Below are 14,891 nucleotides of genomic sequence, written 5' to 3'. Positions count from 1 at the left end.
CTATTTGTAATGCATGATTGTTCTCAAACTGATTTTTTTTGCCCTCCCTGCTCACCCCCATGTCTTGTTTTGTAGGTTCCTATGCAGGAGCTGTGATTGCAATGCCTTTAGCTGGGATTCTGGTGCAGTACACGGGGTGGTCTTCTGTGTTCTATGTGTATGGTAGGCATTTCTGCTCATCTCACTCCAGGATGGTGTGCCCTTCCTCTACCCTTTCTAAACATGCAAAAGCTACTGTTGAGAGGACAAAAAACCCCAGAGAGGTGGGACTTCTAATCTAAAAATACAGTCTAGGTGAAAGAACTGTGAGAGAACTGAATTTAAAGAGAGGAGAGTGTAAGGAAGCAAGAGAATAAAACAAGAAAAGCTAGCTCACATTGAAACCTTCATTACTTTTAGCACAATGCAGACTTCTGGGCAGATCTGTAGTATCTCTGCTCACATGAACACCTCTCACACTGATAAAACTGCAGATTTAGAGTGCCTGCCCTGAATTAGTTGTCCTGATTTTTATCTGAAGACCTACCTGACTTTATTCCCACCAGTTATGTTAACCTACACTGACAGAAAAGAATGTCCCAAGGGAATTCATTCTGCATTTATGTGACTTTAGGGGAAGCATTATTTAATAAACTAGTCAGGAAGTGCATTGCTGTGTTGAAAAAGTTGCCAGGGTCTTCTATTCTCCAGGTAAAAATATTAGTGCAGTAATCAAACATCAGCATCTTAAAGCTGGATGTGCCCTCACTTACAGTTTGGTGAAATGAAATGGAAGCTGTTTTATGGTGCAAATTGATGTTGAGATCAGTGAATATTCACTTGCAGTGAAATAATTCTGCAAACAAAGCAGAGACTACTTCACTGTGCTGTAGTTCTGCAGGTATTTTGCACAAGTATTATTCACAGGACCAAACTCTCTGTTGCAGAGTTATCTCTACTGAGAGAACTCAGGGGCAACAACTGCCACTTAAATTTGTTGCAATTCACAGATTTTTCTTCCTTGTTTGCTGCTTTATTGTGCATTTCTTTTCAAAGTCTTTCTTTCTGTTCCAAAGGGAGCTTTGGTATAGTCTGGTACATGTTTTGGCTTTTGGTTTCCTATGAGAGTCCTGCAAAGCATCCTACAATCACAGATGAAGAGAGGAGATACATAGAAGAGAGCATTGGAGAGAGTGCCAACCTCCTAGGTGCAATGGAAGTAAGAATATTACCCACACACTGCTTTCCAATGAGACAGTAAAAAAAATAAACATCCCAGCAACCAAATAAAGACAAGAACAAAAAAAAAAAAAAAAAATCAAACGCTCACTTTAAGACTGAAAAGTGCATTTTGAGCAATTTGAACCAGTGTGTTCCTGGGGGATGGGAAGATCTTAAATCTGCTGGTGGGTTTCTGGGTGGCTGCTGCTTTTCTGGAATGGAATTTGTGCCTCTTTGTCTGCTTCAAATGATAAAAAAGAGGTACAGCTACATTTGAAACTGCAACTTTATTTAGACTTTTCTTCTATATTGAACTGAAAAAGTCAGTTTAATTCCTGTATAGTAATTTCTGGAAGGTTTTCCTCTTCCTAAAAACAAACTGCAGGAAAAGCACTGCTCTGTGTCTTTTGAGGTCCCCAGAACATCAGAAAATGCCCATCCTTATTATTTTATGTTTTGTCTGCCAGAAAAACTGCAAGGTGCAATAGAGCATGCTTTGAGATCCATCAGAGCATTTCCTATCATTGCAGTCATTTTGCTGGAGACTTGTTATCAAGCCTCTCACAATCTTAGTTCTGTACTGGTTTAGCTCTCAAGAGCCATGAATGACCTAAAACCATGTATGAACTCTGAATTTTCCAGCCACTTACCATTCCAATTGTGCTAACTAATAATCATCTTATTTCTGTAACTGCTGGAAAGTTTTAAAGAAGCTATTTCCATGTTTGCTCACTCACTCAGCAAAATAAAAAAAATTGTTTAAGCCTCACTTCATGTGCCTAAATTTTATACAGCATCCATTCCCAGCAGACCCTCATTATATTTCCTATTTGGTCAGAACACTGGTTCCTCATGGAACTCAGGAATTAACAATTTTTAACTTAGCAAAAACTTGATTTAGTATTAAATACGGAACTGAAAATATGACAGAGTCATTTTTTGATAGCTGAAATTTTTGGGTGCTGTTGAGGGCCTGTCTCAGTTGATATTCAGCAGCCTTCAGTGGGGCTCATGCTTTTGAAAACCTGATGTGAAACGAGTTACTTTGAAGGATGCCCACACAATTCTAATTTGGACTGTACAATTTCTATTTTTTACCACAGCTTTTTAATTAAACACTTTTTTCCAAAGTGATTATCTTGTATCAATAGTTTAGTTGCCTCTAAAACATTTAAGCTGAAATTCTTCCCATACCATCAAGTCAGATTTTCTGGCTGGCTTCTCATTAATTAAGTCACCTAATCCATACCTGTCACTTAAGTGTAATTTAATAGGTATACAAGGTGTTGCACATATCTATCTATAGGCTGTTTTTTCTTGAAGAAAAACCAGTATTCAAATCAACAGGAGAAGAATTCAGCCTGAATTCTTGCTGAAATGATTTTCAAGCCCTTATCTGGATATGAATCCTGTGTTTGGATCAACACAGATGGGTGGAAGCCTGGGCTAGTGGACAGGTGCTGGCACTCAGCAGGGCTCTCCATCTGTCTTTCTTTTTCCTGCAATTTATTTAAAAAATACAATAATACAAACAAAAAAAATATACTGACCAAGCAGATTCAGCTGGGGCTTGATTAAAAAAAAAAAAAAAAAAGTAGACTACTGCAATTCAGATTTAAATATCTGTTTGCAGTAAATCTGAAAGAAATCATGCAGTTAGTGTCAAATCTGTTTCCTTGCATACAGCAACACTGTCTTTTAAAGACATTATTATTTAAAGGCAGGACTGTTTTTGTCTTATGGCCATGTACATATTTATATCTCTGACATAAAAGCACTTGTACCTGAGTGCTGTGGTACAATTAAGCATCACTGAGGTTCTCCATTTTGTGGTAACTTTTATATGCTGGGCATGGTTGTGCTTGTTGGACCAACCACAGCTAAAACAAAAGGGTGAGGAAAGGGAAGATGGATGGTTGGTAATGACCAGCATGGTAACTGGATCCCCTTTCTGTGTTTCAGAAATACAAAACACCATGGAGGAAATTTTTTACATCTATGCCAGTCTATGCAATAATAGTTGCAAACTTCTGTAGAAGCTGGACTTTTTACTTGCTGCTAATTAGTCAGCCTGCTTACTTTGAGGAAGTGTTTGGATTTGAAATAAGCAAGGTATGTAAAAAGAATGTGACGCTTTTATCTTAACTATGTAAATATCAGAGCTACATTTGCAGTATTTATTAAGAATTATTGTATTAAGTGTTGTAGTATTACTACAATAAAGCATTGTAGGATTTATTAAGAATAGGAAAGGAAAGTGTTACAAATCTTTCCAATGGATTTACACCTTAAATCTTACTCATCCCAGTTCCTGTTTCCTTGACCAGCAGGAAGAAGTGAAGTAACAGCTATGACAAAGGATGGGATAGGGAAAGGTGCAGGCAGGGTGGGATTTAGTGATGATTTGCTTGGGGCTGCACTGCAAGCTGAGGGCTCCAAACCAGATCATGCTTGGTGTCAGAAAGGTGCCAGCAGACCCACCACACCCTGTCCCTGATGCCCCAGGGGTTGCAGAATCCCACCAAAGCTCACAGAAAACACTGGCAGATGGATTTTTCCAGGTGCCTTTCACGAAGCAGGGCCATCTTGCTCCAGGCAGGACAGTGTAATAAATTTGTCACCTTCCTCTATGCACCCCTAATGTGGTGAGAGCTGCTCCCCCTTTCTCATCCAGAAAGGAGCAAAGGCAAAGTGTGAGCTGCAGGGGTGCTGAGGCTCCCTGGGATTCGTGTGGAGTTTGCATCAGACCTGCCAGGTAAATAAGAATAACACACAGAATCCATTGGAGCCACCACAAGAGAACTGCTCTGATTCTGCCATGTGTGCAGAGCACTTTGAGTACCACCAGGGGATAGTCAGTATTTTATCTTTCCCTGCATACAAAGCTTTTCAGACATATCTTTTGCCCACATACACTTTGCAGCTTGGTCCAAAGAAACCAAAGGCAAATTGTGCACGTGATGATGATCCACAGGGAACCTCTCTGGGCATGTGAGGCTTGCTGCAAAGCTGCACTAAAGACTGAAAGAAATGCAGCAATTCAGTTTTACACCTTTGAGCAGGAATTTCCTGAAGATTCTGACATGGGCACTATAAAGCTTTAGCTTAAATATAAACTATGAAAACAATCTATAAACAACAAGGGTCATGGCATCAGAAGTTCTTAAAAATTCTCACTGCACTTCATAAAATAAAATTTAAAAAAATAAAATAAAAACTTCAGCTCACTAGTTTTGTTCATTTCACAACCCAAGGCTTTAAGTTTTAACACAGAATGTGACATTGAACAAAAATAATTAATTAGCTGCTGAATGCTTCAGAAAATGAAGAATCAAAATTTTCTTATGGTTTATACTTTGCTAATTCTAATTTTAATTTTAGGTGGGTATCTTATCTGCTGTGCCACATTTAGTGATGACAATTATTGTTCCTATTGGGGGACAAATTGCTGACTTTTTAAGAAGCAGGCAGATTGTTTCAACCACCAATGTGAGAAAGATAATGAACTGTGGAGGTAAGCCTTTCTATTTTATTTAGAAGTTTCTTGAAGGGATTTGATGCTCCTATTGTGTTCTGTGTAGAATAAAGAGACAAACTGCACAGCTGTGTGTTCTTAGGAGGCAATGCTTTCTGCACTTTTTATGCAATGCAGATGTAGTCACTAAATAAAAGAAAACACAGGTGCTCTCATTGGCCATGGAGTTATTTGGTGTTTGAAAAACCAAATACCAAATAACTAATAATAATAATAATAATTTAGAGGTCTTGGAGGGGAATTTGCCTACTCTTAGCTATTTACTCAGCCTTAGCTGCTCTTCTAAACACCCTCTTCACTAAGAGAGCCCAGACCACTACCTGACATGACATCCTTGACTTCTGAGGTGTTAAAGCCACATTAGCTGTGGTGAGGGCTGGAAAATTCACCAGCAGGTTACCCCTGAGAGCTGACTGGAATGACCTAACCACTTCACAAATATTTATTTTCATCCTACAAATGACAGAAAGTGGCAATAAATTAGCATATAAAGAGTAAAAATATTATTTGAGAGGAATAACATGAGGTTTTTTTAGACCTGATTGTATCCCACTCTGAGGCAATGTTTTATTTGTGTTCCTATGAAATATCATGGCATTCCAAGGCCTGCAGTGCTTGAGAGGGAATGTAACTCAGTGTCTGGTTTTATTTATTATTTCACCAGGTTTTGGGATGGAAGCAACTCTTCTCCTCGTGGTGGGATATTCACACAGCAAAGGAGTGGCTATTTCATTCTTAGTGCTTGCTGTGGGCTTTAGTGGATTTGCCATATCTGGTAAGATTATATTACTATTGACACTAAACTATTTTATCTAAGGAGACAAAGCATCCATCTTTGCTTTTGTTCATGCATAGTAATTAAAAAGCCCACTCACTTTGGAATTCCCATTATTTATGATCATTATAAGGGAATGTACACTTGGTATTACAGATTTTATATTAGATTATTTCTGTTCAAATAGTTCAATCTTTTCCATGTCCATTGCAGCAAATTAGGCTCTCTTCTCATTAAGATGCTAATGTACATTACAGATTCTTCTTGAAATCAAGCATAGAAGACAAATAGATTGGTATTACATAATGATACTTAAATTTACACATCTTTGTTTAAATACAAATATTTTATTTTTTTCCCACTGTATGCTGGTTATTTCTTTGCTAATATTGTATTATTTTATTAATCTGGAGCCTGTTAGTATTATATTATTTTGGGGCCTAACTGTTAGAATTTCTTTTCTGAATTAAAAGTTCAGCTATCCCCCTTTCCTGCTGATTCATCAGCCCTTTCCCCTTCCCAAGCACAAGTCACCTGGCCTCCCCTTGTGTTCCCACTGTGATTTCAGTATCCTCTCCCATGCTGGTTCCTTATGGCTCAGACAGGCTCTCTTTCATTTGGTGCCTAAATGAAAAAAACACCTAAACACCTAAAATCTCCTCCAGTAAATCTGCCCTTAATCTCATGCATTCTGCAAGGAATCATTCTTGTTTTGTACAATTTGGGAAGGGTGTTGCTCTTTCCCCCAGCTGACCATATCACCTTTCCATTATACTCTCTGTATCCTAAGATTTGGGTTCTGTTCTCACTTATTTAAGTACTCATTTTGGAAACAATTCCTTCTGTCTCTTTAGATTATTTAAATAGTTGCTGCATACATTTTCAACAGAATTGTGCTGCTGAAAATGCAAGAGGACAAGTAACTATCTTTCAAAATTAATTAGTAATTCAGTTATAGATACTGATTTTTTCTCAATTTTAACACTGAAGAATAGAAAATAACCCCCTACTTCTGATCTATGTGAGAGAAAAATGTGGGCAATAGGAAAAGAACATGTTATGTACTGGGAGAAGATAAGAGATGTTATTTTCAGCATGAAATGGTCATGGAAGGGACTGTGAAATGCAAGTGCTTTCCCTGCCTAAATATTTTCTGGGTTCTCCTACTCCACAGAGACACTGCTGGGAGGTTTTGGGGTTTTCTTAAACTGCAGTTTTGGGAGAAAATTTACCTGGTATCCCTTTAAAATATTTTACAAGGAAATGAAACCCCAGAGTCTCTCTAGGAATATTTAAGCCTTGTAAGTCTTTTAGGGATAAAGAAATGCAATTAAGCAGCCCAAATACGTTAGAGTAAAAATGTCATGTCACTTTTCTCAACTGAAGTGCTGCTCTGCTCTGGGTGTGAACACTCACTGACCTTTCTATTGCAGGATTCAATGTCAACCACTTAGACATTGCCCCAAGGTATGCTAGCATTTTAATGGGCATTTCTAATGGAGTCGGGACCTTGTCTGGAATGGTTTGCCCTATAATTGTTGGAGCAATGACAAAGAACAAGGTAAATGGAAACACCATTTTCAAATCTTCCAGTTTGATACAACTGCTTTAAGGAGAAAGACCTTTCTATAATACAACTTGCAGGATATCCATGCTGGAGTCTGGGACTTGCATCCAGGGATGCAAATTTGAGGCATGCTTCACTGTATGCCCATTAGGTTGGTGCTTTTGTGGGCTGACAAATTTTTCAAAGAAAGATGGATATAAACATTTCTGAAATGGACCCCTGACTGTTTTAGCTGTGCTATCACAACCTCAATCCCTGATTTAAATCTTGCAGCTCAGAAGAATTAGGCAAATCTATGTGCTACTCTGATTGGGCAAATTTCTTGTTTACAGACATGTGGAGAATGGCAGTATGTCTTCCTCATTGTTGCTTTAACTTCTTGTTTACAGACACGTGAAGAATGGCAGTATTGTCTTCCTCATTGCTGCTTTAATTTCTTGTTTACAGACACGTGAAGAATGGCAGTATGTCTTCCTCACTGTTTCTTTAATTTCTTCTTTACAGACACGTGAAGAATGGCAGTATGTCTTCCTCATTGTTGCTTTAATTTCTTGTTTACAGACACGTGAAGAATGGCAGTATGTCTTCCTCACTGTTGCTTTAATTTCTTGTTTACAGACATATGAAGAATGGCAGTATGTCTTCCTCATTGTTGCTTTAATTTCTTCTTTACAGACACGTGAAGAATGGCAGTATGTCTTCCTCATTGCTGCTCTGGTGCACTATGGAGGTGTGATCTTCTATGGCATATTTGCTTCAGGAGAGAAGCAGCCCTGGGCAGACCCTGAACAGACAAGTGAAGAGAAATGTGGCTTTATTCATGAAGATGAACTTGCTGAGGAGACAGGGGACATTACTCAGAATTATGTAAATTATGGTACCACCAAGTCTTACGGTGCTACGACCCAGGTCAATGGTGGCTGGCCTAATGGCTGGGAGAAAAAAGAGGAATTTGTACAAGAGGAAGTACAAGACTCATACAACTACAAGGAAAGAGATTATTCATAACAAACCTAAATATTTGGTATATTTTGTAGTGTTTGTGATTCAATTCATTGTGATTGTTTGCACACAGAAATAAAATGTGGTATAAACATGTAAACACATATCAAACAGGAAGGTCTTACTGTAAAAAAAAAAAAAATACATCAAAGTGCAATCTGTATGAGTTGTGACGTTATCACTTTCATTAGGTTATATTTGTTCTATAAACATTAGAGTTTTAAGGGTTTACTGGTCAAAACTATAGAGGCAAGTAGATACTTTACAGCATACAAGAGCTAAGACTCATAATTACAGATTAAAGCACAACTAAGCGACCGAGTTGGCACATCTAATGCTCTTTTTAGAAAGCCAAAATTACTTGATCATTAAAAATGCACTTATATATTTGTTACACTGTATTGAGGCTGTGTTGGAGACACACATTTACTCAGTGCAATGTAGGAGTTGGGTGTTTAGCCTAGGACAAGAGCTTCCTTGAGGAAGGAAGGCTGAGTCCCAGGCATTGATGATGAGGATTGATCCAGTTCCCTTGCTGGTAATTGTATCAAGCCCAAAGAACAAATAGGGCATATTGTATGTTTATGGTGATTACATGCTGCAGGCTACTCTGTGATAAATAAAGGAATTATTTAGGAGTTTTATACTGAATGTTTGGGCACAAATCCTTATTTCTAGCTTTTACAGAATCTCATTAAATTATAGACATTGTCATGTTCTTCCCTGCATTTATCAACTAATATAAAAACGATATAAAATATTGAGTCTGGCTTTTCAGGCAGCCTGGCATACCCCTTTATCAAAATACAAGCTTTATTATTCTATTCTTTGCAGTATATTCTGAATTTGCACTGGTGTCTTTAGAAAGAGAAAAAATACCCCAATATAACATAGAAAAGAATATAGTCTTTTACAAAATTCCAAAGAGAAGTTTACTATGAGCAAATATCCCTATAAAAAGGATGCATTTGTTTTGCAGGATATTTTGAAACCAATAGAAGAAACAGAGAATAATTTAACCCTATTTCTTCCCTTAATAGCTTTCATATTTTTACACATTGTGCCACAGTTGTATACATAGATATGTTTATTGAAGATACTGTAATTATAGAAAATGTTGTTATTTTAGAAATCCCTGAAATAAAAGATGTATTTGTCTTTCAATCAAACCTAATAATAATAATAATAATAATAATGGACGCTGAATATGAGCAACATAAAATCTCACAATAAACCAAAGTGGTAAATAACTAGTGTTGGGTTGGAAGAAGCCAACAAGCACCACGCTTGTCCTTTGAGCATAACTCAACAGTGACTGCAACATTAGTGTACCAAGCAATAAGTGCAATGCATTATGAAGTGCAAACCTTCTAGATGATATATTAACTCTTAACATTTAGCTTGTTGTATATACTTGGGGTGGTTGGGATTGAACCAAACGGAACCAACTGAAGTTAGCAACACCAGACCACTTCTTAATACTCTAAAATGACAACAATGATCCATTTCTTAATTCAATCCAATGAATATTATTGTATGTAATAATCCATTCTGGATTCTTGGTCTGTTCATTGTATTGTGCTAGTGATTGGAAACCCTGCTACCGCAATATACAACTTGAGGATTGTTTTTTTCTCCTTTTTTTTTAATGCAAATCATACCTTGACCTTAAGAAAAGAAGTATTTTGCTTTGTGCCTCAAAGTGATGTAAAATGTGACCATAGCTTCTGCTGTGTTTAATGAAAAAGATGTGGACTGTGTCACTTTTGTTGCTGCAAAAAGTGTTAATAAAATGCTCTATTTATCCTTTTATATAAAAAGGACCACTAGAGTTTTCTTGTAATTTTTAGACGTGTTTTAATGTAGATGACTAAAATTACAGTGACTGCAGAACAGATTCTGCTGTTGACATGGAGAGAGTCTCCCAGCTGGGAGCTCTGCTCCACACCCAGCCTCTCACACTGTCTGTCCTTGCCTCCAGGTGGGAGGTGGGAGAGGCATCTGTCTCAAGGTGTTTGTGCTCTCAGAGGATGGCTGGCATAGGTGTGCCAGGGAAAGGAGCAGGAGGATCACTGTGAGACATGCAGTGAACCCAGGAAAGACAGATTAATCTGTGCTAGTGAAAAAAATGGCACAGATGACAGAAAATTAAAAGGTACACATTGCTGTTTGTGGAAGGATCCTTTGTTTAAGGATCCTTAAAGAAAACATACTCCTTTCCATCCACTTTTTAGATAAACCCCACAGCAATCAGTAACCCTATATTAAATAATAAGTATTTTTCTAATAAAATTTTTATTAGAAAATTATTGAAAATTTGCTGGTCAAAATTTACTGGTCAAAATTGAAAATTTACTGTCAATAATTTTCTTTCACCAAGTAGAATAATCAGAAAAGCAGAAACATCAAACTGAGCAAGAGGCTTCAGAGCACTAACTAGAGCAGAAGGCCCAGTGCTTCTCACCTGAAAGATTCAAAAGGAGGAGAAGTAAGGGCTTCAAAATTAATGTTGGATTTATTCTGGTGAATGGACAGCTCAAATAAAAATCAATTCTTCTTAATTTTCAGAATCTTGCAGGTTCTCTATCCTGGAATTATTTAAATAAATTCCTTTCATTAAACACAGGTAGGGTGTTTTTCTTAGCTTGAGACCTTTGAATTATGTAGAACAGAGACTTTAATCCAGGCATTAGATACTGCCCTGTTCAGCCAGCTACACCTCAGTAAGGACCCAGAAATTGCCTATGAATGCTACATCACTCAGGGAATCTCCACATTCTTATTTCAGCTCTCTGCTTCTGCTTTGTCTCCTTCTCTTCCTCTTTCAATGGTAGAGCAGAAGAATCCATTCCTTTGGGAAGAAGAAGGAGCAGGATAGGTCTGAAGGTTTTTGCTTCTTCACAGACTCCTGTTCATGTGAAAATACGGGAGGAATTGTCAGGAACATGACAGAGGAGGAAGAAAGGGGGAAATGGAGAAAATAATTGGGTTCTTCAAAGACAAGCATCAGCAGCTCTGTCTGCTTCAGGGAAAAGGAGAGTTGAGGGGACATGACCCTTCATCCAAACCCCTGTATTCCTTCCCAGTAAATAGGTTTATGTTTTTCTCTTGCTGTTTCATTTTTTATTAGGCAGCATTGCTAAAATACACCTCTTTAGCCTCTTCTGAGCTGTGCTCTCAGAGGTTTCTCTTCTGCAGAGGTTCAGAGAGCTGCTCTGCAGGCCTGTTGCACAGGTGTGGTGTAGTGCTCCCCTCCTGGAAGTCTCAGAACCTTGGATCACCTCAGTTTGTCAACCAGACCATGTTCACAGTCACTTCATGGTTTTGTCTTGTCACCAATTTTGTTCTGGTCCCCATCTAGTACTCCTTGCTCACTTACTATATTGAAAAAAAGAAAAAAAAAAGAATTGTTACTCACATTTTAATTTATTGTTTGGTTATCTTTTCAAGGAGGTAAGTAAAAGGAAAGGGTGGAATCCAGGCTCCATTTCAATTGTTAGGAAACTTTGCATTTAGATGGGCTGGAATAACACCTCAGATGTTCATCTTCATGTCCTCAAATGATTCCATATAGACAGTATCAGTCAAATTGACAAGTCTTAAAATATTTGAATCTCCCTCAGTGGGATCCCTCTGTGAACACACACTCTTTGTTGCAGAGATAAAGCTATCATAAAGTGTTCTTTACTTTCAAAAGTGATCATGAAATTCAATTGATCAAATGGTAAAAAAAACTTGCCTAAAGGGAAAAAGAAAGCCTCAAGGTAAAGGTTGAATAAAAGTTACAAAAGAATATCTGCAAATATGAATTAAATTCTCTTTCAGCATGAAGCCAGGAATAGGAATGAGGGTGAAAGTCAGAATAAATGTCACAGTTCAAAGCTGTACCGTGAGAAAGATAACATCACAGCCTCAGTTGCTGCCTTGCTGAGAGATGAAGTGCTTTGTTCCTTTCTTGCTAAGCTGTGAAGCAGTTTAAAGGCTGGTATAAGTCTAGATTCACTCCTTAACAGCAGCTGCTTCTGTACTTATTTGAAATTTATCTGCGTCTTTTGCATTAATCATTTTCATTGTGCTGGGAGATTTAAGAGTAAATAATCAAAGGACCTAGAACTACCATCAGATATTTTAATTAGTTATCTATGGATCTCTATCCAGCTAGTGTGTCTATTCTAGCTCTTCACTCAGCTGTAACCCCAAGCACAGCAAAGAATAACATTTATTTTCTCTTTGAGCCCCTAGAGAAGCCTGCATGCTTAGTTATACTAAGTCAAGTGCTCAGATAAAATCTGCCATCTTTGGGAATTAATGTTCAAAAAGATTGTTGGCAAATGTCTCCTGGGTAAAATTTTAACATTAGAAACATATAATCCTTGCAATTTTTGTTTCAGGTAAAACAACTTCTTTCAAACACCACAGGTGAGAGGTTAGAAAACAATACAAAATTCCATTTTTAGCAAGGGTTTAACCTGTGACAGGCTCTCATCTGTAAGAAATCAGGTGAAGAATAAATATGAAACAGACTTAAAGTCAGACAGAAAAATTAGAAATTACAGGAAATAAAGCATTGTAGGAAACTTGAGGAGAAGCTTACAGGAGAGCTGAAAAAATTCCTCACTTTTCCACAGAGAATCACAGAATGGTTTGGAATGAAGGGACGGTGAGGAGAAAAAAAGTTGAGTTTTAAATATCTGGTCACTCTCTCCTGAGGCTAAGGTGGGCTCAGAAGTTGCCACATTCTGTGGCACCCAGCCTTGTGTCTGACACATTTCTCTGCCAGGGCCCTGGGCATTTTGCACTTGCACCCTCTTCAAAAATGATGCCTGGAAGGAGAAAATGAATGATGAGAAAGCACCAAAAAGCTAAAGTGTTGCATTGTTAAGATTGGATTGTTGCCATTTAATTAGAGTTTGTATTGTATAATCCATGGAGTGTGCCAACACTGGCTAGGTGCCACCAATGGGCCTGCAATAAAAGAGTTTGTGAGGAGAACATGGTGATTTCCTTCAAGGTAAACATCAGAGCAGTCAACAAAACTTTTTTTGTTTTTTAATCGAGAAAATTCCAATATTTTCCTTTTTTTGTAAACGTTGCTTTGTGGAATTAAAATTGAATCAAATAAAGGTGAGGCCAACTTTCTACTCAGTTGTGGTTTTTTGGGGTATTATGTCAGATCATAGAGTCAATAAAGCACAAGGAGTTTACCCTGCATGGGGGAAACACCAAATGAACTGAGATGCATGTGGTGTGCAATATATATATATATATACACACATATATACACACACACACACACACACATATATATGTATATATATATAGTGTGTGTGTGTGTATATGTTTATGTATATATATTGTATATATATATATATATAGTGTTTGTGTGTGTATATATGTATATATGTATATATTGTGTGTGTATATATGTATATATATGTATATTTTCTGTGTATATATATGTATATATATGTATATATTGTGTGTGTATATATATGTGTGTATATATATGCATATATTGTGTGTGTATACATGTGTATACATATGTATATATATGTACATATTCTGTGTATATATATGTGTGTATATATGTATATTTTGTGTGTATATATACATATATATGTATATATATGTATATATTGTATGTATATATGTGTGTATATATATGTATATATTGTGTGCATATATGCATATATATATATGTATATATTGTGTGTATATGTATGTATATATAAATATGCATATATGGTGTGTATATATATGTATATATATATGTATATATTGTGTGTGTATATGTGTATATATATATAAGGATATATTGTGTATATATATGTATATATAGGGTGTATATGTGTGTATGTGTATATATATATAAAAGGATAAATTGTGTGTGTATATGTGCATATATATATAAGGATATATTGTGTGTATATATATATGTATATGTGTGTGTGTGTATATATATATATATAAAAAGATATATTGTGTGTATATATATGTGTGTATATATGTATATATTGTGTGTATACATATATGTGTATATATACATGTATATATTGTGTGTATAGATATGTGTATATTATTATGTATATATTGTGTGTATATATATGTATATATATGTATATATTGTGTGTGTATATATGTGTGTCTATATATGTATTCATTGTATATATATATATATATATGTGTGTGTGTATATATATGTGTGTATTCATGTACATATTGTGTGTGTATATATATGTATATATATATGTATATATATGTATATAGTGTGTATATATATCTGTGTGTATATATATATGTCTATATATACACAGATATATATATATCTGTATATATATCAGTATATATATCTGTGTATGTATATGTATATATTGTGTGTACATATATAGGTATATATTGTGTATATATATGTGTATATTGTGTGTGTATATAAGTGTATATATAGATATATGTATATAGTGTGTGTATATATATGTGTGTACATATATATGTATATATTGTGTACATATATGTGTATATATATGTATATATTGTGTGTGTATATATATGTGTGTATATATATGTATATATGCTTTGTATATATATATGTGTGTGCATATATATGTATATATTGTGTGTGTACATATATATATATATATAGTGTGTGTATATATATGTGTGTGTATATGTGTATATATTGTGTGTGTACATATGTATATATTGTGTGTGTATATATGTATACATATACATGTATTGTGTGTATACATATATCTGATGAATGCATGTATAGAAGATGCTGGTTGGCACACACATGTATGTATGGGGTTTTTCCA

At 36.0% G+C, this 14,891-nt stretch overlaps 1 protein-coding gene across 2 annotated transcripts in view; it reads left to right on the top strand.

The window, feature by feature from the left end:
- Positions 1–8,085, top strand: part of SLC17A6 (solute carrier family 17 member 6) — a 31,227-nt gene extending 23,142 nt beyond the window's left edge. For both annotated transcript variants that reach the window (XM_059848155.1, XM_059848153.1), the window contains 7 exons: positions 76–162; positions 1,056–1,198; positions 3,163–3,312; positions 4,582–4,714; positions 5,400–5,510; positions 6,944–7,071; positions 7,753–8,085. In XM_059848155.1, the coding sequence (XP_059704138.1) occupies positions 76–162; positions 1,056–1,198; positions 3,163–3,312; positions 4,582–4,714; positions 5,400–5,510; positions 6,944–7,071; positions 7,753–8,085 (1,085 nt within the window). The remainder of the gene's footprint in view (positions 1–75; positions 163–1,055; positions 1,199–3,162; positions 3,313–4,581; positions 4,715–5,399; positions 5,511–6,943; positions 7,072–7,752) is intronic.
- The last annotated feature ends 6,806 nt before the right edge of the window (positions 8,086–14,891 follow it).

This window comes from Haemorhous mexicanus, chromosome 6 (genome assembly GCF_027477595.1).
Source record: "Haemorhous mexicanus isolate bHaeMex1 chromosome 6, bHaeMex1.pri, whole genome shotgun sequence".
NCBI classification, from domain to species: Eukaryota; Metazoa; Chordata; class Aves; order Passeriformes; family Fringillidae; genus Haemorhous; species Haemorhous mexicanus.
This window is presented reverse-complemented; position numbering and strand designations above follow the sequence as displayed.